The sequence below is a fragment of the Microchirus variegatus genome (genome assembly GCF_963457635.1).
Source record: "Microchirus variegatus genome assembly, chromosome: 17".
Classification (NCBI taxonomy): Eukaryota; Metazoa; Chordata; class Actinopteri; order Pleuronectiformes; family Soleidae; genus Microchirus; species Microchirus variegatus.
Window position 1 is genome coordinate 23805879 of NC_139818.1, and position 27483 is coordinate 23833361.

The following is a 27483-nucleotide window of genomic DNA, read 5'->3' on the forward strand; positions in this document are numbered from 1 at the left end:
TCTGGCCCTTTGAGGGTAACCATGATGCTGATGTGACCCTCAGTGAAAATGAGTTTGACACCCCTGCACTGAAGGGATGCAAAAGTGCAGATTTCGTTCATCAAACCTTGCTCTTCCACCCGTTCCTCTCTTCAGGGTGGACATCAGAAAGGGCCTGAACGCTCTGAAGAAGGAGATTCCAGGTGGAGATACGTTCATGCACCTCGGGTTACAGAGGGTAAGCCTCCGTTTGTGTTTGTTTCGATTCCAAAATGCAGGAGTTAAAACGTTAAAACAGATTTAGCTGAATCGCTCGCTTCTGCTTGTTTTGAAGGCAAATGAGCAGATATTCCGCGAGAACTTTGGTGAGCAGTGTCATCTTCATCCCTTCATACCTCAAGTTTTTTTGTAGTGAAGCTACAGCCGCGACTCATATCACGCGTTTTCTTTCGGTTTCCCAGGCACGGCCAGCGTGATCATCGCTCTGACGGACGGCGAACTGCAGGAGCATCAGCTGGTCACCGCGCAGCAGGAGGTTAGGGAACTGCAAACCTAACGAGCTACCGTAACGCTAAGCTATGTTTTTTTTTTGTCGTCATTAAAATAACCTCTTTCTGAAACCAGGCAGAGCGAGCCAGGTCTCTCGGAGCCATCGTGTACTGCGTTGGCGTCAAAGACTTCAATGAAACGCAGGTAAAAAAAACTTCAATATTTCACTACTTTTGTTGTACTTTTCCTACAAACCACCACACGGAATCCAGAGATGCTGCGTGCTCGGCTGTTGCGGCCGTCCGCTGCAATTTGTAGGGATGCGGAGACATTGGAAAGGTTTTTATGACCGAGCTGCAAGACATTAAATCCTAATTATTCTCAGAAAGATGACTTATTTTTGTACATTTTCTAATGTACAAAAATACCAAAAACATATTTTTTTTGTGCGCCTGTTGTCTTTTCAACACAAAATCTTCCAACTAGGTTCTCAAAACACTGAAAATGTTACTATGGAGACAGTTTTTGCTAGGGCATATATTGACGTAGAACATGCTAACATGCTATCAGTCAAGCTGCTATGGGCAGCAAGAGGCTTGCTGTGGTGCAGAGGTTAAATACTTAGCTTGATTAGACTCAACGCAGAACACCTGTGTCTCACTTGTGGCCAAACATCTCAAGGGAAATGTAGTTCTCAGTATGCTAGGCTATAAACAACACCGTATACTGTTTACTCCCCGCAAATAACATACAATACACTATAAAAAGCAGTGAAACGCAGGTAAAAACTTCAATATTTCACTGCTTTGTTGTACTTTTCCTACAAACCACACACATGCGTGTTCTCAGGAATCCAGAGATGCTGCGCGCTCGGCTGTTGCGGCGTCCGCTGCAATTTGTCCAAACCTGTAATTTCAGGTTTCCTGAAAACCAATCTGGAGTTAAACTGAGAGCTGCCTGTCGGGCCGGTGCCAACACAATAACGTAACTGTAACTAAAGACTTCACGACCTAAAGTGACCTAATCAACCAGCGCTAGTTCCTGTGTGAGTGACGGTAACTTGGCCCCCGTTTATTAACGTAAACAGGATGCGAATGCGAGGAGGTTCTTCGATGTGTGTGTGTGTTCAAGGCCAAATTGGGCTTGTTATGATTACATGAACTGGATGTCGGGTTAGGGTTAGTTCAGTTTTCCATGTTGTTAATGGTTTGTTGAACCTATTTTCCTCTTCTATCCACACTTCCTGAAGCTGGCCACCATCGCAGACACCATCGAGCACGTGTTTCCTGTGCTGGGAGGGTTCCACGCCCTGCGGGGAGTCATCGATTCGGTAATTTAACGCTGAATCTGTCTTTTTTTTTTTCATCTATCTGTCTTTATATAGAACTTTTCATACATACACTCTTAGAAATAAGGGTTCCTTCTACAAGGGCTGAGGTTCTCCCTGGAACCATTTGCTTCTGAAAAACCCTTTTCCTGAAGAAAGGGTTTTTCAAGGGTTCTTGGCAACACTAATGGTTCCAGTGAGAACCATTTTGATCCAGAGAAAATCTTTAAAACCCCTTTCTTGAATAAAGGGTTTCAAAAGGTTTCTTGGTGGAACCTTAATAAAAAGGTTCTACCTGGAGCCAATAAGGGTTCTCCTATGAGGACAAGCCGAAGAACCTTTTATGGTTCTACTTAGCACTTTTATTTCTAAGAGTGTATAAAATGCAACAGCAATCACATTAAGGCCAGAAGCGAAGCCTTTACCGGGCAAAGAGCTACGTTTGGTAAGACATCTGAAAACCACGTCACCGCAAGATCTTAGAACCAGAGATCCAGCGACGCCACAGATCACGCATTATTGTCCAATTCGATCGAATTAGTAGAGGATCGCGCAATCAAAACATCTTCCAGAAGTTCCATAAGGCAAAAGTATGGTCATATGGCTCTGTTTTCTCTTGCATTTAAGCTAATAATATGGTAAGTTGATGAAGTGAGTTGGAGCAGTGGAACATCTACCGTCTATAGGACCAGGATTGGGAACCACTGATGTAAAATGTTGTCTAATGTTCTAAAATAATGTAATTTTATATGGTTTTTATTCGATTTTCTTATATATATGTACTCTTTTTGGGAGTTGTTTTTCTTTAGTACCACAGACGGGCGAGGAACCATATGTGGTACCTTCATGGACCTTGATTTTTTTCTACATGAAAATTGAAAAAATGTCTTGGTATATCCTCTAATAACACCCTACACTCTTAGAAATAAAAGTGCTAAGTAGAACCATTTAAGGAACCCTTTTGGAGGGTTCCACCAAGAACCCTTTTAAAAACCTTTCCATTCCGGAAAGGGATTTTAAAGGGTTCTCTGGATCAAAATGGTTCTTAGTGGAACCATTAGTGTTACCAGGAACCCTTGAAAAACAGGAAAGGGTTTTTCAGAAGCAAATGGTTCCAGGTAGAACCTCAGCCCTTGGAGGGGGAAACCTTTGGAACCCTTATTTCTCAGAGTGTAGGGTTGATATATTTTCCAGGTATTTCGTTATATATGTACATATAGAGAGGTGTATACAGTATATACGTGTATATATATATATATTATATATATATCATTTTATTTTAATCAATGGGACTTTTCTTACCTGGTTAAATAAAGTAATAAATAGAGTAATAAAGAGTTATATATATACATATATCTTTCTATTTTACCAGTCTGCAAATGATGAAATTGGTTAAACCCTGGATTAAATCCAATTTTTTCTGACCAGTGGCAAACTCAGTCCGCGTCGCCCTCTTCCTGTCGTGTAACCGTTACCGTGGTTACTGGCTTGTTTTCCCTTTGTTTACGGCGCACCACATGTGCGGCGTAAATGACCGGCGGCGGCGGCGGCGGCGGCGGCGGCCAATATGCACATGGTTATGAAACAGCCGGAGAGAGAGATTGACCCAAAGTGACCTTTAACTCCCGCGTGTGCTTTTATTTTGTCGACTCGTTTGTTTCTTGTAGCTTCGACGCCGACGTTTTTAGATCAGTATCGGTTTCATAAAACGGTTATAAAACGATGTCCTTGTTTTCCCCCCTTTTCACCTCATCCAGATCATCAAGAAATCCTGCATTGAGATTTTGGCGGCCGAGCCGTCGAGTGTGTGTGCGGGAGGTGAGCACACACACACACACACACACACTGATGTCACCCTAATGGCGTTTCCAGACGGACGCCGAGCGTCTGTTACAGTCACACGGTGTCACCTACAGAGTCACTGTGGTCCACGGTGAATAAACTGCAGTGGACACTCGCTGCTTTGTTGTCGCGCCAAGAGAAAGATTATGACAGTTAAGACACGACGTTAAACCAGGACGACGTAAACGGACGGTAGAAAAAGAGTCGATTAGCATATTTTTGGCAAACGCAGGACAGACTTTTACCGCTTTTTTAACATCTGCTTATTAAACTCGGGAGTTCCTTACATCATCGTTTGAAGGAGGAAAGTATTAGATTGTTCCTCTGCTGCAGGCAATTGATTTAATTCACCGCTTATTAAACATTTTTAGATCATTTCTGTCCGTTTATGGTGCATTTGAGATCACGCCATATCATAACGCACACTTTTATTTTGAAATTCTGCAAAAATAGCACCACAATTTTTGTTATTTTGACGTCATGATGTTGATATGATATGTGATTTAAGCTCATGTCATTCACCAGACTAGAAGTACAGCTGGCTGTTTATTTGAATGAATGTTTTGAACAATAACAATCAAACTAGGGTTTAAAAGGTGCATTATGTAATAAATCATAAAATCCTCCTAATATGTCACAGAGACTCAGGAATAATGTTCATATAACAAACTGAACTCACCAACAACAACAGTACAGACAAAATATTTGCATTAAAAAAAATATTTTGCAGACTGCAAATCATGTTTTGGCGTCATGTGGCGCCACCTACCGCCGTCTACCAATCATTGCAGTCGGTAGAGTCTCAGCTGCCGAGCAACCATGGGTTGCCAGTTATGTCCGAGCTACAATAGCGGAGAAAAGGAAACCTTGAAAGACCTCGGTGTTTAGATCTTGAGTGTAGTAACCGTTTTTGGCCACATTCTTACATATGGCGCCTTTAACATAGGACTGATTTTTTTGGTTCATATAGTGACATATAAACAACATATTCACAGTATTTACTTTTACGTAGTACGTATTTCCAACTCTTATTATTAGCATACGATGAAAACACGCACGTGAACCTGTATTGTAATTACATCCCATAATACTGTATTAAATGCATTATGCTGATGTGAAGTCATTGGAATCATTTTTTTTTTAACGATTTGTGAACATCAGAGTCGTTCCAAGTGGTGGTGAGAGGCAACGGTTTTCTTCACGCCAGAAACATCGACCAGGTGCTGTGCAGCTTTAAGATCAACGACACCATCACGATAAGTGAGTAACCAAGGGCCAATTCCAATTCCTATCTTAACCCTCGAGCTCAACCCTTAATCTTAACTGGACCTCAAAACCAAGTGTTGAGGGTTATTTTGTCACTTAGAAATGGGACACACCCTTAAATGCAGATGCGTCTTCAGACTGTAGGGGGCAGAATAACGCCAAAGCTGCGTCCAGTCTGTCAACTCCAAAAAAGAAGAAGAAGAAGAAGAAGACATTTATGTCAGGATTATTTATTCTGATCCGTTTGTCAGTCGAGTTATTAGGTTGTCAGTTAGTTATAAGATGATACTCATACAAATATTCAGCTGACAGTTAGCTAGCAAGATAGCAAACGATTGATTGTACGCACCGGCCGGCTATTGACAAAAGATCGTAAAATAAAAATAAATGTTACGCAACAATGACGTCAGTAATCCATTATATGGGCCTAAACTAAGATAATACAATGGTTTTCATCATTTTATACTTAATTTGTATCGCACTCGCTTCGCTGCTTTCGACGCCATCTTTCTTATGTGAAAACACGCAATGCATTCTGGGTAGCCCTTGCTCCCAAGGGTGGTGTCGGAAAATCTCAATATTGAGGGCGATACAGCCCTTAAACTTGACCCTCAACTTAATTTTTCTGAGAATCAGGACAGCACTTGCACTAGAGGGAGCGTTTTTGAGATTGAGGATTAAGCAAGGAATTGGAATTCACACTAAGTCCACGTTTCAGCTTCTTCCGTCACTGCTAACTCTTATTAGCATTTATTTTACCTTCTTTAGATCAAATTATCTCCTAGTTCCTCATGGATAAGTGAAAATCCATCAAGCTCCACAGCATTAATGCTATATATGTGTGATCTTATGGGCCCTTTCTAACACTTTTATCGCTCAAATCTCTTGTTATATGACTCTTATTTCACATGTACCTGTATTTAAAGTGACTCACTAGATGAACATACAGTTATCGGAACGTTGTCTCGTTGCTTTCCAGATGAAAAACCAGCCGGAGTTGAAGACACGTTCTTGTTGTGTCCGGCTCCTGTCATCGATGAAGTCGGGAAGTAAGTTCCTCCTCCTCCTCCTCCTCCTCCTCCTCCTCCTCCTCCTCCTCCTCCTCCTCCTCCTGCTCCTCCTCCTCCTCCTCCTCCTCTTTACAACTTTATGTTCCCAGAAAAAGCACACACACACTGGCTGGCATCCACATGTTTGCCAGATCGTGTTCTTTTTTTGCCCCAAACACCGACTGCCATACATTAGCTCTTTATGATCCACGGCCGCTCACGCATTCCTTCTTTTTCTAGATCCCAGCACAGCTTATAGCGAGATTATAGCATAGTTTTATATGGAGCTCTGGGCTCTGTAGTCCTGCCAGCACATGAAGCGGTGAACCCTTCATGCGTTCATCCCACCGCGTCTGCCCTGAATTTAGATCTGAGCGGTGAAAACAAATGCGGACGATTTGTGCTTCTTTAAACACACAATTCTAATGTGACTAAAGCTCCCTTTTTTGGACGGGATTAGCTTCACATGAGCTAATGTCATTTTAACACAGGACATCTGTAGCAGTTCTGTCATCCTACCCGGTAACAAGCGCCAAACAAGGGTTCTGTCACATTTTGCTGCTCTGCCAAAAAGTGCTACCGCAGCGAAAATCGATAGCGGAGTCTCTTGTATTTTCGCTACCCTATAAAAAAAATGCTACCTTGTGGTTTTCCACCTCCACTTACAGTGATAACAAGAGTGAGTAAGAGTGAGTAGTGGAAAATATGACTACATTTATACATTGGAGCATTATTTGGCAGGTGTTATTGGTCCATCTGAACAAAATCCTGATTATAGATGTGAGAATAAGAATAAACTTACAGTGAGTATAATAGGACTATACCATATAACCATATAGCTAATATGACTTTTAGTTCACACTGCGGAAGTGTCTTGGAAGTACTAAGAATGTGGACTTCCGAGAGATAAGACTTACGGACTGCTAATGCTACTAATTCACGTTTTTTTTAGAATGCAATTATAGACTCAATATGCACTCATACATAGACCTTATTCATCGTTAAGTTGCAGCATCATATGGGCGTGGAAATGACGGATGGGACTGAGGTTCTGGTAGCTAGCGCGGATTGATATCGGCTACCGGAAAACAACATCCCGTGAAGTGCCCGTGAAGTCGGGGGGACTTCACGGGCACTTGAAAATCCACAGAAAACTTGTAAACAGGAGATTTTTTACGCGCATATTTGACTCGTTGCTATACTCGCGCGGGATTAGCATTACGTGGGGTCATTGTTCCGGACCTTTTTACAGCGTTGTTACGGGCCACCGGAAAAACAACTTCACCCGGACTTCACGGACACTTGAAAATCCACTGAAAACTACTTCTAAACAGGAGATGACGGAATATTTACGCACATATTTGACTCGTTGCTCTACTCGCACGGGATTAGCATTACGTGGGGTAATTATTCCGGACCTTCTTCCTTGGATCTTGGCCGTTCCCAAAAAAAATCAAAATTTTTTCACATTTTTGTGAGAACGCAAATATAGACTCAATATGCACTCATACATAGACCTTGCTTTACCTTAACATCGCTAAGTTGCAGCAGACTCGTTGCTCTACTCGCACGGGATTAGCATTACGTGGGGTAATTGTTCCGGTCCTTTTTACCTTTGATCTTGGCTGTAACGACGATTTTTTTGAGAACGCAATTATAGACCCAATATGCACTCATACATAGGCCTTACTTTACCTTAACATCGCTAAGTTGCAGCATCGTATGGGCGTGGAAATGACGGATTGGGGCTGAGGTTCTGGTAGCTAGCGCGGATTGATACGGGCCACCGGAAAACAACTTCACCCGGACTTCACGGACACTTGAAAATCCACAGAAAACTTGTAAACAGGTGATTTTTACGCACATATTTGACTCGTAGCTCTACTCGCGCGGGATTAGCATTACGTGGGGTCATTGTTCCGGACCTTTTTACCTTGGATCTTGGCCGTTCTCTAAAAAACCCACATTTTTTCAAATTTTTTTGAGAATGCAATTATAGACTCAATATGCACTCATACATAGACCTTACTTTACCTTAACATCGCTAAGTTGCAGCATCGTATGGCCGTGGAAATAATGGATGGGGCTGAGGTTCTGGTAGCTAGCGCGGATTGATACAGGCCACCGGAAAACAACTTCACCCCGACTTCACGGGCACTTGAAAATCCACAGAAAACTTGTAAACAGGAGATTTTTACGCGCATATTTGACTCGTTGCTCTACTCGCGCGGGATTAGCATTATGTGGGGTAATTTTTCCGGACCTTTTTCCTTGGATCTTGGCTGTTGCACATTTTTTCAAATTTTTTTGAGAACGCAATTATAGACTCAATATGCACTCATACATAGACCTTACTTTACCTTAACATCGCTAAGTTGCAGCAGAATCGTTGCTCTACTCGCACGGGATTAGCATTACACGGGGTCATTGTTCCGGACCTTTTTAACCTTGGATCTTGGCTGTAACGACGCTCGTCGTCTTCAAACAGTAAATGTGAACGATGCGAGCCGGAAAGACGAGGTCTTTTCACGCTCGCTCGGCAAAAGCGAAAGAAGGCTGACGCTAGTTTACACTAGCGCTCCTCTCGCGACGACGGTCACGCGGTCGGGTTCTAAAACCTCCGGCAGCTGACCGAGCCTCGCCACATTCCAACGTCAACAAATTCGCGAAACCTCGGCGACCTTAAGGCATTTATGGGAAGAGGGAGAAGCCACAGAGTGAGTGAACATGTACGGGTCAGTGGACGACCGTTGAAAGAGCTTTTAAGGGCACCTGTAATTATGGTTGAAAAAAATAAAGAATATATTCCCTTTTAGCAGCGATAAATCACTACTACAGTTAATATTTGTGCGGGGAACAGAGAGAACTGCAGTGGTGACACATTTAAAGCCCTCGGACTCGGACGCTGTAATCCATACTTTGCCGGGAAAAGAAAACGGAGGCTCACGTCGCGTCCGTGTTTCTCTGAGACGTCACGTTTACTTCTTAAATCACACTTTGACTTTCCGTCTCACAGACTCAAACTCCACGACTCCTCTACCACCTCCTCTGTTTCCCTTCATACCTGTCATGTGTTTATCTCCCTCTTTCATCCCCCACTCTCTGTTAAGGGTCCAGTGTTTTGTTGGTTGATCAAAGCCATGCAGCAGCAGCAGCAGCAGCAGCAGCAGCTCTTTCAAGTGTGTGTCCATGTGTGTGTGTGTGTTTGTGAGTCATTGAGAGGAAGAAGTGTGCTTTATATTTGGTCATCACGCACAAAAAAATCCAACTTAACATGTTTCTTTGCCCGTTTGGTACAAAATATGACCTTTATGTTAGAATTAATGTAAACATGTGACACAAAATTGTTGCTTTGTCACATTTTTGGGCGTACAATCACACTTTTAAGCAAAGTATAAGTTAAGAATATATAGATATATTATCGAATTGTACAATAACTTGTTGTCAGGAATAATGTTCATATAACAAACTGAACTCACCAACAACAACAGTACAGACAAAATATTTGCATTAAAAAAAATATTTTGCAGACTGCAAATCATGTTTATGTTTTGAAATCATGTTTTGGCGTCATGTGGCGCCACCTACCGCCGTCTACCAATCATTGCAGTCAGTAGAGTCTCAGCTGCAGAGCAACCACGGGTTGCCAGTTAGACGCCAGAAAACGAAACCTAAAAGACCTCGGTGTTTTGAATTTGAATGTAGTAACCGTTTTTGGCCACATTCTTACATATGGCACCTTTAAGAATATATCGATATATTATCGAATTGTGCAAAAACTTTTTGCCATGTCAAATTTCGGTTAAAATTTTGTTGTATAAATTCACTTTTTCTAATGTAAAATCACATGTTCTGGCAAAATATGATGAGATAAATTGTGCAATTCATGCAAAAACCCAACTCAGCTTGTTGCTACATCACATTTTGGTTGTTTTTCTGATCAAATTTGGACGTAGAAGTGATTTATTTAAATGTATAATCATATGTTTTAGCAAAATATGACTTAATAATACAAGATAAACTGTCCTATCATGCAAAAACCTAGCTCAGCTTGTTGCTCCGTCACATTTTGATAGTTTCTTGTGAACATGTTTTTGGTTGTAAACATTAGTTTTTCATGTATAAATGCATTATTTGAAGAAGGATTAGAAGGATTCTTGTTCCCACGTCCACAAACTGGATCTTTCATGTGATATATTACGTTGACTGTGACTCCATCAGTGTTTGTCGTGGCCTCTGTTTCAGCGTCTGTTTTTCTTCTAAGACGAGTTAATGAGTGACAGATGAATTTGTGCGTCTGCTCAGTCTCTTTCAAGTGTGTGTGTGTGTGTGTGTGTGTGCGTCTAAGTTTAGATTCCTTCTCTCAGAAGTGTCTGACACTGAGCTCGACGACAGCTTTTCCTCCGCTGCTCATTTATTTTTCCTCCGCTCGCTTAAATTCACACTCTCTTTTCCTCTTTGTCATCTTTTCCTTTTTACTTCATTCTCTCTCTTTCTGTTCCTTTAATCATCGATTAATTAGCCCAGACTGGATCACGAGTGCCAGACGAGACTAGCTTAAGTGTTAATAGCAGTAATAACACACTGTTTCTTGCAGTGTTGGAGATTTTTATTTATAATAATTGCCAAAAATCAACAATGAATTGAAGACATTTGGAAATGCTGATGTTTTTAAGACAGGGGTGTCAAACTCATTTTAGTTTAGCTGCAACAAACAGCACAATTTGATCTCCAGTGGGCCGGACCACTCAAATAATAGGATAATCACCTTTTAGCAACAAGCACTCAAGATGTTTCTCTTTGTTTTTTTTATGAAATTAAATATCTTTTTTAACAAAACGGCCTGAAATTAAGTTGTAATGTTTGTTAAAGGTGCATTATGTAATAAATCATAAAATCTTCCTAATATGTCACAGAGACTCAGGAATAATGTTCATATAACAAACTGAACTCACCAACAACAACAGTACAGACAAAATATTTGCATTAAAAATAATATTTTGCAGACTGCAAATCATGTTTATGTTTCGAAATCACGTTTTTGTCATGTGGCGCCACCTACTGCCGTCTACCAATCATTGCAGTCATAGAGTCTCAGCTGCCGAGCAACCACGGGTTGCCAGTTATGTCAGAAAACGAAACCTAAAAGACCTCTGTGTTTTGAATGTGAATGAAGTAACTGTTTTTGGCCACATTCTTACATATGGCGCCTTTAAATGTAATCTTTCACAGTATGACTAAATCATATCATCATCATCATACTGTGAAATGGTCACAAATTCATCCTTGGGGGCCAGATTGGACACACTAGTGGGCCGGTTCTGGCCCACGGGCCGTACGTTTAACACCGCTGCTGGTCTAAGACTTTTGAAATGTAATATAAGCGTTAATATAATAACGCTTTATAATTTACTGGGTAATTACCTAGTATTTTGGCCATTGTTCTTACCTTCTAATTACAGGTTAATACCAAGTAACACATTTCTGTTACCATATATTTACTGGGTAAATATCTAGTAATTGGGGGCTGTAGCTACCTGCTTATTAGCAGCTTATAACACAATAATACACTAAAATTCATCATATAGAAACCAGGTAAATACCCAGTATTTTTGTTTACACTTATTGGTCTGTATCCAGTAATGTCCAATAAACATTTAACAAGCTTAGTCGCTCCTGGATTAAAACTATCAACTGTAATTCATTGCGGGGCCGCCAGAAATGTTTCTGTGGGCCGCCATTGGCCCCCGGGCCGCACTTTGAGAACCAATGGTTTAGTGCTTAGCTGTGTTGTTGTTGTTGTTATCGACGTGCATGTAACTCCTCTTTCTTTTGACCCGGACAGATCTGTGTGAGTCAGAGTAAAGACAGGTTTATCGGCCAAACTTTAGCGTTCTGCTTTCCATCTGCCAGATCTCCTGGTTTCACCTGGTCCTCAGGACACAGGGAGGTGGAGGTGGTGGAGGTGTTGGGGGAGGTGGTGGTGGACGCATTCCTTTCGTCCTTACGTCCACATGTTTTTAAGAAGTGGACAACAGCAGCGGCTGACACGTGGTTTTTCCGTGCGTTTGCATCTCTGAGGGAAAATCAGTGATCGTCTGCAAAAGCGAGGACGCGGAAACGTCAGCGTGATCCAAACAGGCCGCTGATGTGTCCTGTTTTTGTTTGGATTCGTCCGTCTCTCCTCGCTCGGCTTCTTCGTTCCTGCCGCGTGACTCACAGTTTGTTTTGTTTTCCCCTCCGATCTGTGTTGTTTTTCGCTTCATCGTTGCTCGACTGGACTCGTTTAAGAGCCGGAAAGAGTCTGAACCATCTGCCTTTGACCTAAATAACATGTTTGTTGTGAACTAACTCCCTTTATTGTCCCGTTTATCTCCTACTTTAGGGTGATTTACCTCCAGGTGAGCATGAACGACGGCCTGTCCTTCATCAGCAGCAACGTGCACATCACCACCACAGAGTGTGTAAGTGGCAGCTTCCTATAACATCTCATATTATATATTTATATACAATTTAAAGAAGCCAACTGATACTTTGACGTTTTACAGTAAATCTTATTGTAAATCACTAGAATTCAACAAAGAAAACATGGGATACAACCAAATTTTTTTGTGCAGAAATACACTTTTTTTTAATATTCTGGTATATCTTAACTTTGTATACGTCGTATCGATTGTTGTAAACATCCATTTTCCGCAAAACAAGGAGAATTTGTTCAGGCCACATAAGTATGAAAAATAACTCTATGTATATTTAATGTAAATCGAAAACAGATGTTTTTGAAAACCTGCTTAAAAACATCTATATATCTTTCCTGTGTAGGATTTTCTTAAAGGAAAACAGGACTTTAGTCCTATAAATTACAGTAAAAAAGTAAATCCTTCATCTTTGTCCTTGGTAGGTTGTAATAATATCTTCATTTTCTGAAGATGAAATCACAGATTTAGATGTTCTAACCTCCTCTAGGACTGCGATGCAATTTCAGTCTTCTTCAGCTTTTTCTTCAATCCCCTCCAACTGTTTCCTAGAAGACAGTTGGTCTGGACTCTTTATATCTTTCATCTTTTTTTTATTATTTTCCCTTTTTTTTTGGGAGGAAGCCAAACCACAGGAGTTTTATAGCAAAGATCCACCTCCTCTTTACATAGAACGAACCCTCTGAACCCCCTCAGGTTGTGGCAGGAGACGTTTGTGTGACTGTGACAACACTCTGTGGTTTGTGAAAGTGAAAGAGAGAGTCATCGTGTCCTTGGACAAACCAAAACCTCGTCTCAAACATGTGGCCTGAGGGCCAAATGTGGCCCTTTGATCAATTTAATGCGGCCTCTCTAGTTATAATGAGAATTTTCTGTATGTTTTTCTAATTAAAATATTAATTTTTGCATCATTAATTCATGTTTTATTGAGAATGATCATCATTCCGTGTCAACGCAGATACTTTTATTTTGAAATTCTGTAAAATAGCATCACAAATATTGTTATTAATTTATCGTGACATAATAAAATATTGTCAGAATAGTTGCAAATGTTAAAATAATGAACAAAACTGTTCAAAATGTAGCTTAACCGTTAGCTAAATGTTAGCTAATGTTAAAATAATCCATAAAGAGTTCAAGTCACTGGTAAAATAGTTTATAAAATGATACAAGTGATGATAACATATATTATTTACATATTTGGGACAGGTAGCTAAGGTGGCTAATGAGAGAAGCTAAAACTGACAGGATGTTGTTGTATTAGTTAGCTTAGGAACAGTTAGCAAAGAGAAATAAACAACAGCTCCAGTTATTTATAAAATCATTGACAAAAAAGTTAAAATGAGTGATAAAATATATTATTTACATAGTTGGAACAGCTAGCTAAGGTGAGATAAGCTAAAACTGACAGGATATATTGTAGGCTACTGTAGTATTAGTTAGCTTTGGAACAGTTAGCAAAGAGAACAACAGCTCCAGTTATTTATAAAATCATTGACAAAAAGTTAAAATGAGTGATAAAATATATTGTTTACATAGTTGGAACAGCTAGCTAAGGTGAGATAGGCTATAACTAAGGATATAATTGTTGTATTAGTTAGCTTAGGAACAGCTAGCAAAGAGAACAACAGCTCCAGTTATTTATAAAATCATTGACAAAAAGTTAAAATGAGTGATAAAATATATTATTTACATAGTTGGAACCGCTAGCTAAGGTGAGACAAGCTAAAACTGACAGGATATATTGTTGTATTAGTTAGCTTAGGAACAGCTAGCAAAGAGAACAACAGCTCCAGTTATTTATAAAATCATTGACAAAAAGTTAAAATGAGTGATAAAATATATTGTTTACATAGTTGGAACCGCTAGCTAAGGTGAGACAAGCTAAAATTGACAGGATATCTTGTTGTATTAGTTAGCTTAGGAACAGCTAGCAAAGAGAACAACAGCTCCAGCTATTTATAAAATCATTGACAAACAGTTAAAATTAGTGTTGAAATCATTTGTAAAAAGGTAAAATGATCACAAATAGTGATGTTAGAACAGTCTGAGCATATAGCTAATACCTCTGGTCATTTGAGGTTTAGCGTGTAGCATTTGTAGCGCCAAGCAGGGTGGAGCTGCCCTCGGCCTGACAACAACCAAGATGAACCGAGATGCAGTTTAATACGATTTAAAGCCATTTTAGCCAAATAAAACATGTATGTTGGAGCATATGGGTCGAACCCACAGCGTCTTTCCAACCCAAACTATGTTCTTTGAAGCTGTTTTCCCTCCTCAGTCCATCTGACATCACATCCACGTAAAAACAATTCAAGCCTCTGTGTTGTGGTCAGTGATGTACAGAGCTCAATTAGACATACCATCGCAATTAGCCGCTTCTCGCCCACTAAACTAAACCATATAGGCTGGAGTCGCACCAGGCCTTAAGATGGCACTATACTATAAATCAAGGCAAAAACACCCCAATAAAAACTGCTCCACGCTAAAGCGAGCGAGGCCTTCTGCGATGACGGACCCCGGCGTTGAGCTCGCATAAATCCACCGCGACTCCACGCCATGAGATACATAGATCACGGGAACGTCTAAATCATATGTGATTCTCATCTGCGGTCTGTTAATGGGGACCATGTTTTGGCTCGAGGACGCTCTGTCACTACACTAATGTACTCATGGATTCATTGGAGAATCAGGCTCATGACACGACGAACCGCCGTCATGGAGATAAACAAAAATGTCTGACGAACGCACCGCTGCCATTTCCACTCACTGATAGAGTCTCTCTTCATTTTGACGTCTTTCAACATACTTCTGGTACGCACAGGTTTTCCTGAAGTACATCGAAAGTACGTGGGTTAACATGTGAAAGTACTCAAGCACTAGAAGTAATAGTAGAAATACAGAACAGGCCATTTATAATGATACTTGATGCTTAACAATAATATTGTTGTAGCATCACATTACAATACTGAGACAATACTATATAGTATTACACATATTTATGTACACAAAACCTATTATTTCTGTATTATCTTACCCACTTTATCTCACATTATATTACAATATGATAGATACGTTACAATATAAAATAGTATCACATGATCCAACGCATCACCTTATGTTGCATTATGACAACACAGTATGATACATCACAGTACAACATTGTGTTACACATGACGATACATTAGCTTATGTCACATGACATTATGATACGATACAGCACAGGACGATACATATATTGTATTATCTAATACTGTAATTCACAGTAGAATACATTAATTAAGGTGCAATACAAATGACACAAAACAGTATGATGGTTACAGTAGTATTCATACATTACAATATGATACAATATACATACAGTTTAACACAATTAAATAAATTACAGTATTATTAGGATATATATGTTACAGATTATATATAACAAGATAATACAGTACAGCATTACGCGGTACGCTACACTACAAAATTAAAGGATATAATACAGTTCAGTATTGTATAACGCAAGCCAATACAATATAGTGTTTTTAAAAAAATATTAAATTACATTGTGTAATGTTACAGATGATACAGGATAGCATAACGCGGTACGTTACAATACAAAACCATATGTTTTAATACAGTTCTATATATATATATATACATATGATGATATATGATGATATACAGGTTTATTTATGTTGAAGACAAGTAAACTGAGACAAAAACAGTCTCCGTGAACAATCTGCAGTCAATTATATAATGGGATCCTAATTACAAACGTGCGTCTTCTTCTTCTTCTTCTTCTTCTTCTTCTTCTTCTTCTTCTTCTTCTTCTTCCCACCAGTTCGACGGCACCATCCTGCTCATCACGCTGCTGGTGCTGTTCCTGCTGCTCGCGCTGCTCTTCATGTGGTGGTTCTGGCCTCTGTGCTGCACTGTGGTAAGAAGCACAAACTGCAGCCCGGGAAGTTGTTATTAAGAGCTTCAAAGGACGTCGTTTGTCCGAACCCCCACAGGGACTGTGTGTCTGTAAGCTCTGAAGAGAGAGAGCTTTAGGGGGGGTTAGGTATAACGGGAAAAAGAATAAAGTAAAAACTCCCTCTGAGAGCTGGTCAACATGTTGTGTGTCTTATTTTACCCACAGGTGATTAAAGAACCACCTCCTCCACCTCCTCCTGAGCCCGTGAGTCAAACACACATAACACACATTAACACATTAGACCACCAGTAAAGTACAGTTTTGTCCTTCTGTTAGCAACTTCTTACAGTTTTTTACAGATCAATGTGAATATGGTGATCACCCAAGTATGTTCCCATTAAATTTTGGTAATAATAATAATAAGAAGAAGAAATCCCTTCTCTTATAATGAGCAAAAACAGTTAATCGATCATATCGCTCTCAAAACCGATCGGATTTGAACAAAATTTGGTGAACGCAAGTAGAATCAGACCCTCAACCATCAGACAAAGTTTCACTTTTCCCTCTGCTACCATCTCCATAACCCTAACCCTGTACGTTTGTCCTTCTGTTAGCAACTTCTTACAGTTGCTAATTTTATGTTCCCATTCAATTTTGGTAATAATAATAATAAGAAGAAGAAGAAATCCCTTCTCTTATAATGAGCAACAACAGTTAAACGATCATATCGCTCTCAAACCGATCAGATTTCAACAAAATTTGGTAAACGCAAGTAGAATCAGACCCTCAACCATCAGACAAAGTTTCACCCTGCCCTCCCCTACCATCTCCATAACCCTAACCCTAATCCCGTACGTTTGTCCTTCTGTTAGCAACTTCCTGTCCACAGTTTTTGACGGCTCAATGTGAATTTAGGTAGGTGATCCCCCAAGTATGTTCCCCTTCAATTTTGTTAAGAATCTACCCACTGAATTATCGAATTCTCAAGAAATCCCATTCTCTTACAATGAGCAAAACAGTTAAACGATCATATCGCTCTCAAAACCGATCGGATTTGAACAAAATTTGGTAAATGCAAGTAGAATCAGACCCTCAACCATCAAACAAAGTTTCACCTTTCCCTCCCCTACCATCTCCATAACCCTAACCCTAATCCTGTACGTTTGTCCTTCTGTTAGCAACTTCCTAGCTACAGTTTTTGAGGGCTCAATGTGAATTTAGGTAGGTAATCGCCCAAGTATGTTCCCCTTCAATTTTGCTAAGAATCTACCCACTAAATTATCGAATTCTCAAGAAATCCCATTCTCTTACAATGAGCAAAACGGTTAAACGATCATATCGCTCTCAAAACCCATCGGATTTGAACAAAATTTGGTAAATGCAAGTAGAATCAGACCCTCAACCATCAAACAAAGTTTCACCTTTCCCTCCCCTACCATCTCCATAACCCTAATTCTAACCCTAATCCTGTACGTTTGTCCTTCTGTTAGCAACAGTTTTTGATGGATCAATCTGAATATTTTCGTGATGGGTAGGTAATCGCCCAAGTATGTTCCCCTTCAATTTTGCTAAGAATCTACCCACTGAATTATCGAAATCTCAAGAAATCCCATTCTCTTACAATGAGAAAAACAGTTAAACAATCATATCGCTCTCAAAACCGATCGGATCTCAACAAAATTTGGTAAATGCAAGTAGAATCAGACCCTCAACCATCAGACAAAGTTTCACCTTTCCCTCCCCTACCATCTCCATAACCCTAACCCTAATCCTGTATGTTTGTCCTTCTGTTAGCAACTTCCTAGCTACAGTTTTTGATGGCTCAATGTGAATTTAGGTAGGTAATCGCCCAAGTATGTTCCCCTTCAATTTCGTTAAGAATCTACCCACTGAATTATCGAATTCTCAGGAAATCCCATTCTCTTACAATGAGCAAAACAGTTAAACAATCATATCGCTCTCAAAACCGATCGGATTTGAACAAAATTTGGTAAATGCAAGTAGAATCAGACCCTCAACCATCAAACAAAGTTTCACCCTCGTTTACCTTACCATCTCCATAACCCTAACCCTAATCCTGTACGTTTGTCCCTCTGTTAGCAACTTCCTGTCCACACTTTTTGACGGATTAATCTGAATATTCTTGTGATGAGTAGGTAATCGCCCAAGTATGTTCCCATTCAATTTTGGTAAGAATCTACCCACTGAATTATCGAATTCTCAAGAAATCCCATTCTCTTACAATGAGCAAAACAGTTAAACGATCATATCGCTCTCAAAACCGGTCGGATTTCAACAAAATTTGGTAAATGCAAGTAGAATCAGACCCTCAACCATCAAACAAAGTTTCACCTTTCCCTCCCCTACCATCTCCATAACCCTAACCCTAATCCTGTACATTTGTCCTTCTGTTAGCAACTTCCTGTCCAATGTGAATATGGATAGATGATCACTCAAGTATGTTCCCAGTAACTATCTCTAAGAATCTACACACTGATTACGTCACAAAACTGTAAAAACAGGAAGTCCCGTGCTTACATTAGATGGTAATAGCTAAAAGCAGTTAAATTCAATAACATAAACGCAGACGACAACGTTTTTAAACCTTTATGAAGGTCTGCACTCTCTGAGCGATGTCGTTGTTGGTGTTCTAGGAGTCAGATGATGAAGACGGCCTCCCCAAGAAGAAGTGGCCAACTGTGGATGCTTCTTATTATGGTGGAAGAGGAATTGGAGGGATCAAGAGAATGGAGGTAATAGAATGATAATGTCACTTTCTGTTCTTGAGGGCTCAACCTCTCAGCTCCTACATGGCGGCATATTTAACGTTTTTGCCCGGTTTCTGTAGGTGCGTTGGGGAGGAAAGGGCTCGACCGAGGAGGGAGCCAAGCTGGAGAAGCCGAAGAACGCCGTGGTGAAAATGCCCGAGCAGGAGTACGAACCCTTCGAGCCCAAACCGAAGAAATCTCACAACAGGAAGGCGCCACAGAACCGGAAGTGGTACACGCCCATCCGGGTAAACGCAACCTCAGCAACGGCAATGGCGCGCTGTATTGTTAATGATAAACGCAAAAAATAATAGCGTTAATTGACGGGATCTACAGAAGACAAACACACACATATGGATCCTTGCCATTCCTCAAACAAAGACCCAGCTTTCTAGGAACTCCAAAATATGCCGTGTTTACAGTTTTGACCGCTTAAATAATTCAGTGGGTTTGGAATCCGTCCAAAAGCATGAAAAGATGTTGAGTTTCAAAGTTTTCACAAGACAGCGGGGAGGAATAAAGCCCGTCCCGACCGTGTTTATGTAGAGTTTGTTGCATAACCATAAAGCCCATCAACTACTAATGTACACACCTATAACTAGATATGTATAACGCATAGTGCAGACACACTGTCGGACATTATTAGACTTGGCGTCAGTGCTGTTTGTGCTCCACAATACAGCTCTGTGCTGCAGCACTGGCCTTTTATACAGTAGCACTACTGTAATCTGTGCATGCTGCACCAACACACACACACACACACACACACACACAGCACCGCAGTGATTCATATAGATATTTTACACTCTGCATACATCCCTGTCATTGTAGGTAAAGTTTACTCATGTTTGGTTTTCCATCAATCTGGTTTTTTTTTTAACGTTTTTTAAGGGGATGATGTTGAGAAAAATCACGACTGAAATGTAACCCCAGTGTTCTGCATTTCTGTGCCATGGAAAAATACTGGGAAATGCAGGAATTGGCAGAAACGGTAGTGGAGGAGAGGAAGTATGTGTGAACTTTTGCGGGAACAACAAAATCCATGGACTTAAGTGACAGATGGAAGGGGCATTAAAATGCCACCGTGTATCAACAGCTTCCCAGAATTTGCTAAAACATCAGCGGCAATGGAAACACACTCGAACGTACTTTTTTTCGAGTCAAGTTTAAGAGATTTATGTAGAAGAAAAAAAAATCAGAAAAGAAATATTAATCTGTTTTTATAAGGGTTTTTATAGGTGGACATTTTTGTCCTTAAGGACCAAATAGGGTAGTAAATTAAACTAACCTCTAAAAGCTTTTCTGATGGTTCCGTTTTGTTTCCTAGTTGTTTCTGCGAGGCAGAATATGACATTTCCTTTCTCCCCCGTCATCTTCAGGGTAAACTGGACGCTATCTGGGCTCTGTTCCGCCGCGGCTACGACCAGGTTTCCCTGATGAGACCTCAGCCTGGGGATCATGTGAGTTCCTCCACCCTCTTCCTTTCCACCTTCAACATTTATCCATCCAAACATATGTCTGGGTGACAAAGAAAAGAGGATAGAAACCTGGTTTTAAACTATTTTTCGTGCATATCCAGCGTCTGATGTTTCAGACATCTGTACAGATGACTCATCCTGTCCCTACTTCCTCCAGCCTCCTCTTCTGTTTCACTCACCCCCGGTGTTTCTGCGCCCTCCAACCCCCGTTTGAGTCGGTTTCGTTCTCACACCTGCTTCGCATTAGGCTCTATAAATTCAAATCGAAAGCAGAAACGAAGCTAACGTGTTGTGTGAGTGTTCTTCTCCTCGGTTTAGCCACATGGTTCATGGTTTTAACGCCCAGAAAAAACTTTATATCAAAGAGCCGCAGATAAGACATCGGAAAGTTCACCGAGTTCAGAAACTATCGAAAGACATTTCGCAAATCCCGTCGTAGCATGAAGTCACGTCCGTGTGATCCTTTGTAAGCAATATAAACATTAACAAACGGATTTCTGAGTGTTTTTTCCCCCGTTTTACTCCAGTTCATATGTAGCTATAGCTTAATTACGAGTATATATACTAGGAACTCTCCTGCTGATCAGTGCTTGTAAAAACTTCGCCTTATTAGCAGAACATTTTCCAATGATCTTTTTTAATAGGAATTCCACGTTTAAGAGTGTTTTTCCTGGCGGCATCACCTCCTCCAGATAAACTTTCAGCTTCAACCTAAGACTAATGAGACAAATGAGAAAAAAAAAGCAGGCGATCACGTCTTTACCAAAGAGCTCAGGATGACGATCAAGTACCCAAAAATAAAATTTGATTTCCTCCACCTGTCGACTCTGCGCGACGTTTATTTTCTTTCCAAATGTTGTCGCCTCCTCAGATTGTTTGTAATGAAGCGTCAGGAACATTTGGCTCATCGGTGTAACGTCTGTTCTCACTGCTACAGTCTCACACTCCAAAGCTGCCAAATGTCCAAATTAACTGGAACAAGTTCAGTCTGAATCATTAACGGTGGCTTTTGTTGCCATGGTGGCTTATTTTTTTTTATTATTATTGTTGCTTTTCCAGCCGCTAGCTACAAATCAATGTCACGAGTGTTTGTTTTAGTGCTTTAGTTTAGTTATTAGCAAGATTTTAAGGTTGATTGTGTCCAAACGCGTCAAACTTGTACAACCATAACCTGTACCAACCAATGTACCAAACATAAATGTGCAGATAAATCCAACCAACCACAAATTAAACGTGCTGATGGAGACATGAGAGCTGCTGGAACCTGTGTAGATTTGCAACTCATGATTATTTTCCAGATTAATCATTTGTTTGGCTCGTAAAGTGTCAGAAAATGTTGATCAGTTTTTCCCCCAAACCTCAAAATGATGATGTTCTCAGACGTCTTTGTTTGGTCCACAGGCCAACATTTTTCAGTTTTAACGATTTCTTTGTCAAATGGAGCGACGAAACTAGAACGTAGTTACGTTTGCGAAGCTGAAATATCTGAAAGCTTATGGAATAGTGGAATAATCTATTTATTTAGTGCATTCCGTAGACAGTGTTTGAGCAATATCCCAGAATTCAGTGGTATTACTGTATTACCAATGAGTTGAGGCCACTAGTCAATGTAATCTCAGACAGGAGTTAACCATTATGTGTGTGTGTCACCAAACCACAGCCATTACACTGATGACAGTGTGAGGACGAGCTGTTACTCACTCATTCATATAAACCCAAGTCTCCCCAGAGAAGCATGTACTGTAGGTGGTTAAAGGACATGAGGTAATACGTAAAAAAAGAAGAAGACGATTCTGCCAAAGCCCGATTCTCTGTCCACCAGCTGAGTCCATGTTTAACACATGTGCACACATTTATTTTACCCAGACCAAGGTCATAAAAGAGTCCAACTTTTATGACCTTGGTGAGGCTGCAGACAGTGGAGGAGGTGAATGAGTGTGTGTGCGTCCATTTTTACATTTGCAAAATATCATGTAATTAACCTCATTATATAAGAGTCAAGAGAGCAGCACACACACCACTAACAAAGGCCGTAAGAAAGAAAGAAAGTTGAATTAATAAGTAAATAAGAAGCAAGATCCTGACCAAGATAATGAGTTACGGGAACATTGAGGGGGAAAAAAAGTTATCACAAGAAAACGGAGGAAAAAAATCTTGTTATCGCGAGAAACTGGAGGGAAACATTTCTCGTTATCACAAGAAAAAGGCACAAAAATATCTCGTTATTACAAGAAAACGGCACAAAATAATATTGTTTTAACGAGAAAACGGAAGAAATATCTCGTTTTCACAAGAAAACGGAGGGAAGAAAATCTCGTTATCACGGGAAAGCAGAGGAAAAAATATCTCGTTATCACGAGAAAACGGAGGAAAAAAATCTTGTTATCATGAGAAAACCGGGGAAAAAAATCTTGTTATCATGAGAAAACGGGGGAAAAATATCTCGTTATCACGAGAAAATGGAGGAAAAATATCTTGTTATCACGAGAAAACGGAGGAAAAAAATCTTGTTATCACAAGAAAACGGAGGAACGAAATCTTGTTATCACAGGAAAACGGTGGTAAAAAATCTTGTTATCACGAGAAAACGGAGGAACGATATTTGTTATTACAAGAAACGGAGGGAAAAAAATCTTGTTATCACAGGAAAACGGCACAAAACAATCTTGTTTTAACGAGAAAACGGAGGAAAAAAATCTCGTTATCACAAGAATACGGCACAAAAATATCTCGTTATCACAAGAAAATGGCACAAAATAATCTTGTTTTAACCAGAAAACGGAGGAACGATATCTTGTTATTACAAGAAAACAGAGGGGAAACAATCTCGTTTTCACAGGAAAACGGCACAAAACAATCTTGTTTTAACGAGAAAACGGAGGAAAGGTATCTCGTTATTACAAGAAAACGGCACAAAATGATCTTGTTATAATGAGAAAACGGAGGAAATAGAATGTATATGTATGACCCTTTATGGCTTCCGTACATAGGGAGGTGTGCTGTTTCGGGCCGTGTTTTGTCTGCTTCCGTACAACGAAACTCAGAAAAAGTAAAGGCTTCTCAGAGAACGTAGGTTACAGCTCAACTAGTCGTGAGAATCATGTATTGAGGCTGCGGAGGTTTGCATCGACGGAAATATGTGCACGAAAACACGCAGAGAACAAAACACGCACACGTAGTTCAACTGTATCGGGTTTGTAGGTTTTTACGCGTTTGTCGTTCATAGAATTCATTCATGCAAGAAAATATACGAAGAATTCGAGAAAACGATCCAAACACAGTTTTGTTTTTTTATTTTCTTGAATACCAGACGGGGGATCAGTGGTGACAGATTCAGAAACGGCTTCATCCTCCGTCTCCGCTCGTGTGTCTGCGCTCAGCTGCTAATTTAGTCGTCGGGATGAACGGAATTCGTCCTCCGTGACCGCGTTCTTTTTTGATTTGCTGCCAAACGTTCGTCTCACTGTGATTATAGAGTGAACTCTGTGTGTGTTAGAGACTTTTCTTACATACTTCCTGTTCCGTATGTGCATAAGCGATGTCTGTCCAACTGAGTCTCAGATCTGGATCCACTGGACGCTTTAATTTGCATCTGACCTGGTGAGAGTTAAGTTAAAGTTCAACAGCATTGTTACAGAAGAGTCTCTGGTGGATTTAAAAGGATTTTTCAGGGCAAAAGTTTAGAGCCAGATTTTCCTCAGTTCTTCTTTGGTTTGTTGTTATTTTCTTGTGTCTTTTCTCTTTAAACCCCCAGCTTTTGTTTCTCCGTCGTGATATTTCCTTCTTACATTCCTGCAAAGACGTTTGTCTTTAAATTGAAACACATGTTCCTCCCTTGGCTTTTTTTTTATTTTTTTAAAGTGGAATGAGATGTACGTCGTCGTAACTTATGAGGGACACTAAAAATCCCGAAACCGTGGGCCTGTGGGCGCCAATCACCGACGGTGGTTATTAACAGATTAGCGTTCACTTCACTTCGCTGCGGCCGCCGACCAGATGCAACCTTGGAGCGGGTCGTTTTACTGCGGTAACTGCGACTTCTAGGAACTCGAGTGAAGTGTGTGGTCAGGGTTGTGATTCGCAAGTAGCAAAGGAGGAAAACGTGATTTGTGCCAGATTAAAGGTCGTTTTTTTTCTTACGCAGTAACCGTTTAGTTTCAGTCCCTTCCTTCGATTCTACTCCGCTTGGTCACAACATGGCAAACTTGAACTTTGATCAACATAGTGAGGATTCAAGCGTAATCTGGCTACAGACACATTCTCCACACGGGGTTCTGCTCACGCCCCCCAATCGCTGTTCAGTTGTAAATATCAAACACTCTCTGAATGACTTGAAATTCACCATCATAATAGTCGGCATCGCCCTGAACAAGGATCCGTTGAAAATATTTGCAAACCTCTTAAGGAATAATTTTAATGAATTTTTGAAATTCAGGAAATGTTCCATTTGCCCTGATGCACTTTGACAGTGAGCTGACTTTCTTCTCAAAAATAAAAAGTATCTCAGAATGACTTGAAATTCACCATCATAATAGTCGGCATCGCTCTGAACAAGGATCTGTTGAAAATATTTGCAAACCTCTTAAGGAATAATTTTCATGAATATTTGAAATTCTTGAAATGATCCATTTGCATCAGCTCACTTTGACAGTGAGTTGACTTTCTTCAAAAAAACAAAAAGTATCTCGGAATGACTTGAAATTCGCGATCATAATAGTCGGCATCGCCCTGAACGAGGATCTGATTAAAATATTTCCATATCTCTAAATGAATAATTTTCAGGAATTTTTGAAATTCTTGAAATTATCCATCTGCATCAGCTCACTTTGACAGTGAGCTGACTTTCATCTCAAAAACAAAAAGTATCTCGGAATGACTTGAAATTTACCATCATAATAGTCGGCATCACCCTGAACAAGGATCTGTTGAAAATATTTCCATATCTCTCAGGGAATAATTTTCAGGAATTTTTTTAATTCTTGAAATGATCCATTTGCTCTGATGCACTTTGACAGTGAGCTGACTTTCTTCTCAAAAACAAAAAGTATCTCGGAATGACTTGAAATTTACCATCATAATAGTCGGCATCGCCCTGAACAAGGATCTGTTGAAAATATTTGCAAACCTCTTAAGGAATAATTTTCATGATTTTTTGAAATTCTTGAAATTATCCATTTGCCCTGATGCACTTTGACAGTGAGCTGACTTTCTTCAAAAAAACAAAAAGTATCTCGGAATGACTTGAAATTTACCATCATAATAGTCGGCATCGCTCTAAACAAGGATCCGTTGAAAATATTTGCAAATCTCTTAAGAAATAATTTTCATGAATTTTTGAAATTATTGATTTGCCCTGATGCACTTTGACAGTGAGCTGACTTTCTTCAAAAAAACAAAAAGTATCTCGGAATGACTTGAAATTTACCATCATAATAGTCGGCATCGCCCTGAACAAGGATCCATTGAAATTTTTTGCAAACCTCTTAAGGAATAATTTTCATGATTTTTTGAAATTCTTGAAATGATAAATTTGCCCTGATGCACTTTGACAGTGAGCTGACTTTCTTCAAAAAAACAAAAAGTATCTCTGAATGACTTGAAATTCACCATCATAATAGTCGGCATCGCTCTAAACAAGGATCTGTTGAAAATATCTGTAAATCTCTTAAGAAATAATTTTAATGAATTTTTGAAATGATCCATTTGCCCTGATGCACTTTGACAGTGAGCTGACTTTCTTCTCAAAAACAAAAAGTATCTCGGAATGACTTGAAATTCGCGATCATAATAGTCGACATCGCCCTGAACAAGGATCCATTGAAATGTTTTGCAAACCTCTTAAGGAATAATTTTAATGAATTTTTGAAATTCTTGAAATGATCCATTTGCCCTGATGCACTTTGACAGTGAGCTGACTTTCTTCTCAAAAACAAAAAGTATCTCGGAATGACTTGAAATTCGCGATCATAATAGTCGGCATCTCTCTAAACAAGGATCTGTTGAAAATATTTGCAAACGTCTTAAGGAATAATTTTCATGAATATTTGAAATTCTTGAAATTATCCATTTGCATCAGCTCACTTTGACAGTGAGCTGACTTTCTTCAAAAAAATAAAAAGTATCTCGGAATGACTTGAAATTCACCTTCATAATAGTCGGCATCGCCCTGAACAAGGATCTGTTGAAAACATTTGTAAACGTCTTAAGGAATATTTTTAATGAATTTTTGAAAATCAGGAAATGATCAATTTGTCCTGATGAATTTTTTTAAACATTTTTATTAATCTCGTGTCTTTTCTTCCCTGCAGGGTCGTTGCATCAACTTCACGCGAGTCAAGGACGAGTCGGCCGCGGCAGCCAAGGCTCAACCTCGCACGCCCATCCACACGCCCTCGCCGCCGCCGCCGGACTACCTCCCCGTGACCCGCACCCCGTCCGCTTCTCCCACCGCCACCGCCGCTGCCGCCGCCGCCCCTCCCGCCCGGGCGCCGCCGACGGCGTGTCCGCCGCCTTCCCGCACGCCACCGGGGCTTCCCTGTCCGCCGCCGTCGCGTCCCCCGCCCACGCTCCGACCTTGAATCTCACACGGACACGCTCACTCGCGCTCTTCTTCTTCTTCTTCTTCTTCTTCTTCGCTGACCCCCCCCCCCAACCCCCTTTCCCCCGCCGCCAAAGGTACTCCTGCTATAAACCAAAGGGTTTGAATCCTCGTCATGCTGCGTTCTCTCTTCACGTACGGGAGAGAACGTCGAGTTAAACAGCGAGCTGGAGATTTAGTCGTCTCACACGTGTTTTGTTTTTTTACCATATTTAGCTTGGTTTATTGGTTTATTGTGTATCACAGTGATTGGTGAAGCTTTAAATCGAACGTCTAAAGAGCATCGAGCTGTTTGACTTTGTCGTTCTAT

At 40.3% G+C, this 27483-nt stretch overlaps 1 protein-coding gene across 1 annotated transcript in view; it reads left to right on the forward strand.

The window, feature by feature from the left end:
• Positions 1 to 27153, forward strand: part of antxr1c (ANTXR cell adhesion molecule 1c) — a gene marked incomplete at both ends in the record, with an annotated part of 44212 nt that extends 17059 nt beyond the window's left edge. Inside the window, 15 exons of the mRNA XM_083903806.1 lie at positions 136 to 217; positions 314 to 344; positions 441 to 514; positions 604 to 672; positions 1718 to 1798; positions 3553 to 3613; positions 4799 to 4897; positions 5883 to 5952; positions 12338 to 12416; positions 16255 to 16350; positions 16555 to 16593; positions 18984 to 19082; positions 19178 to 19345; positions 20477 to 20557; positions 26884 to 27153. Coding sequence (XP_083759932.1) covers positions 136 to 217; positions 314 to 344; positions 441 to 514; positions 604 to 672; positions 1718 to 1798; positions 3553 to 3613; positions 4799 to 4897; positions 5883 to 5952; positions 12338 to 12416; positions 16255 to 16350; positions 16555 to 16593; positions 18984 to 19082; positions 19178 to 19345; positions 20477 to 20557; positions 26884 to 27153 — 1399 coding nt within the window. The remainder of the gene's footprint in view (positions 1 to 135; positions 218 to 313; positions 345 to 440; positions 515 to 603; positions 673 to 1717; positions 1799 to 3552; positions 3614 to 4798; positions 4898 to 5882; positions 5953 to 12337; positions 12417 to 16254; positions 16351 to 16554; positions 16594 to 18983; positions 19083 to 19177; positions 19346 to 20476; positions 20558 to 26883) is intronic.
• Between the last annotated feature and the right edge of the window lie 330 nt (positions 27154 to 27483).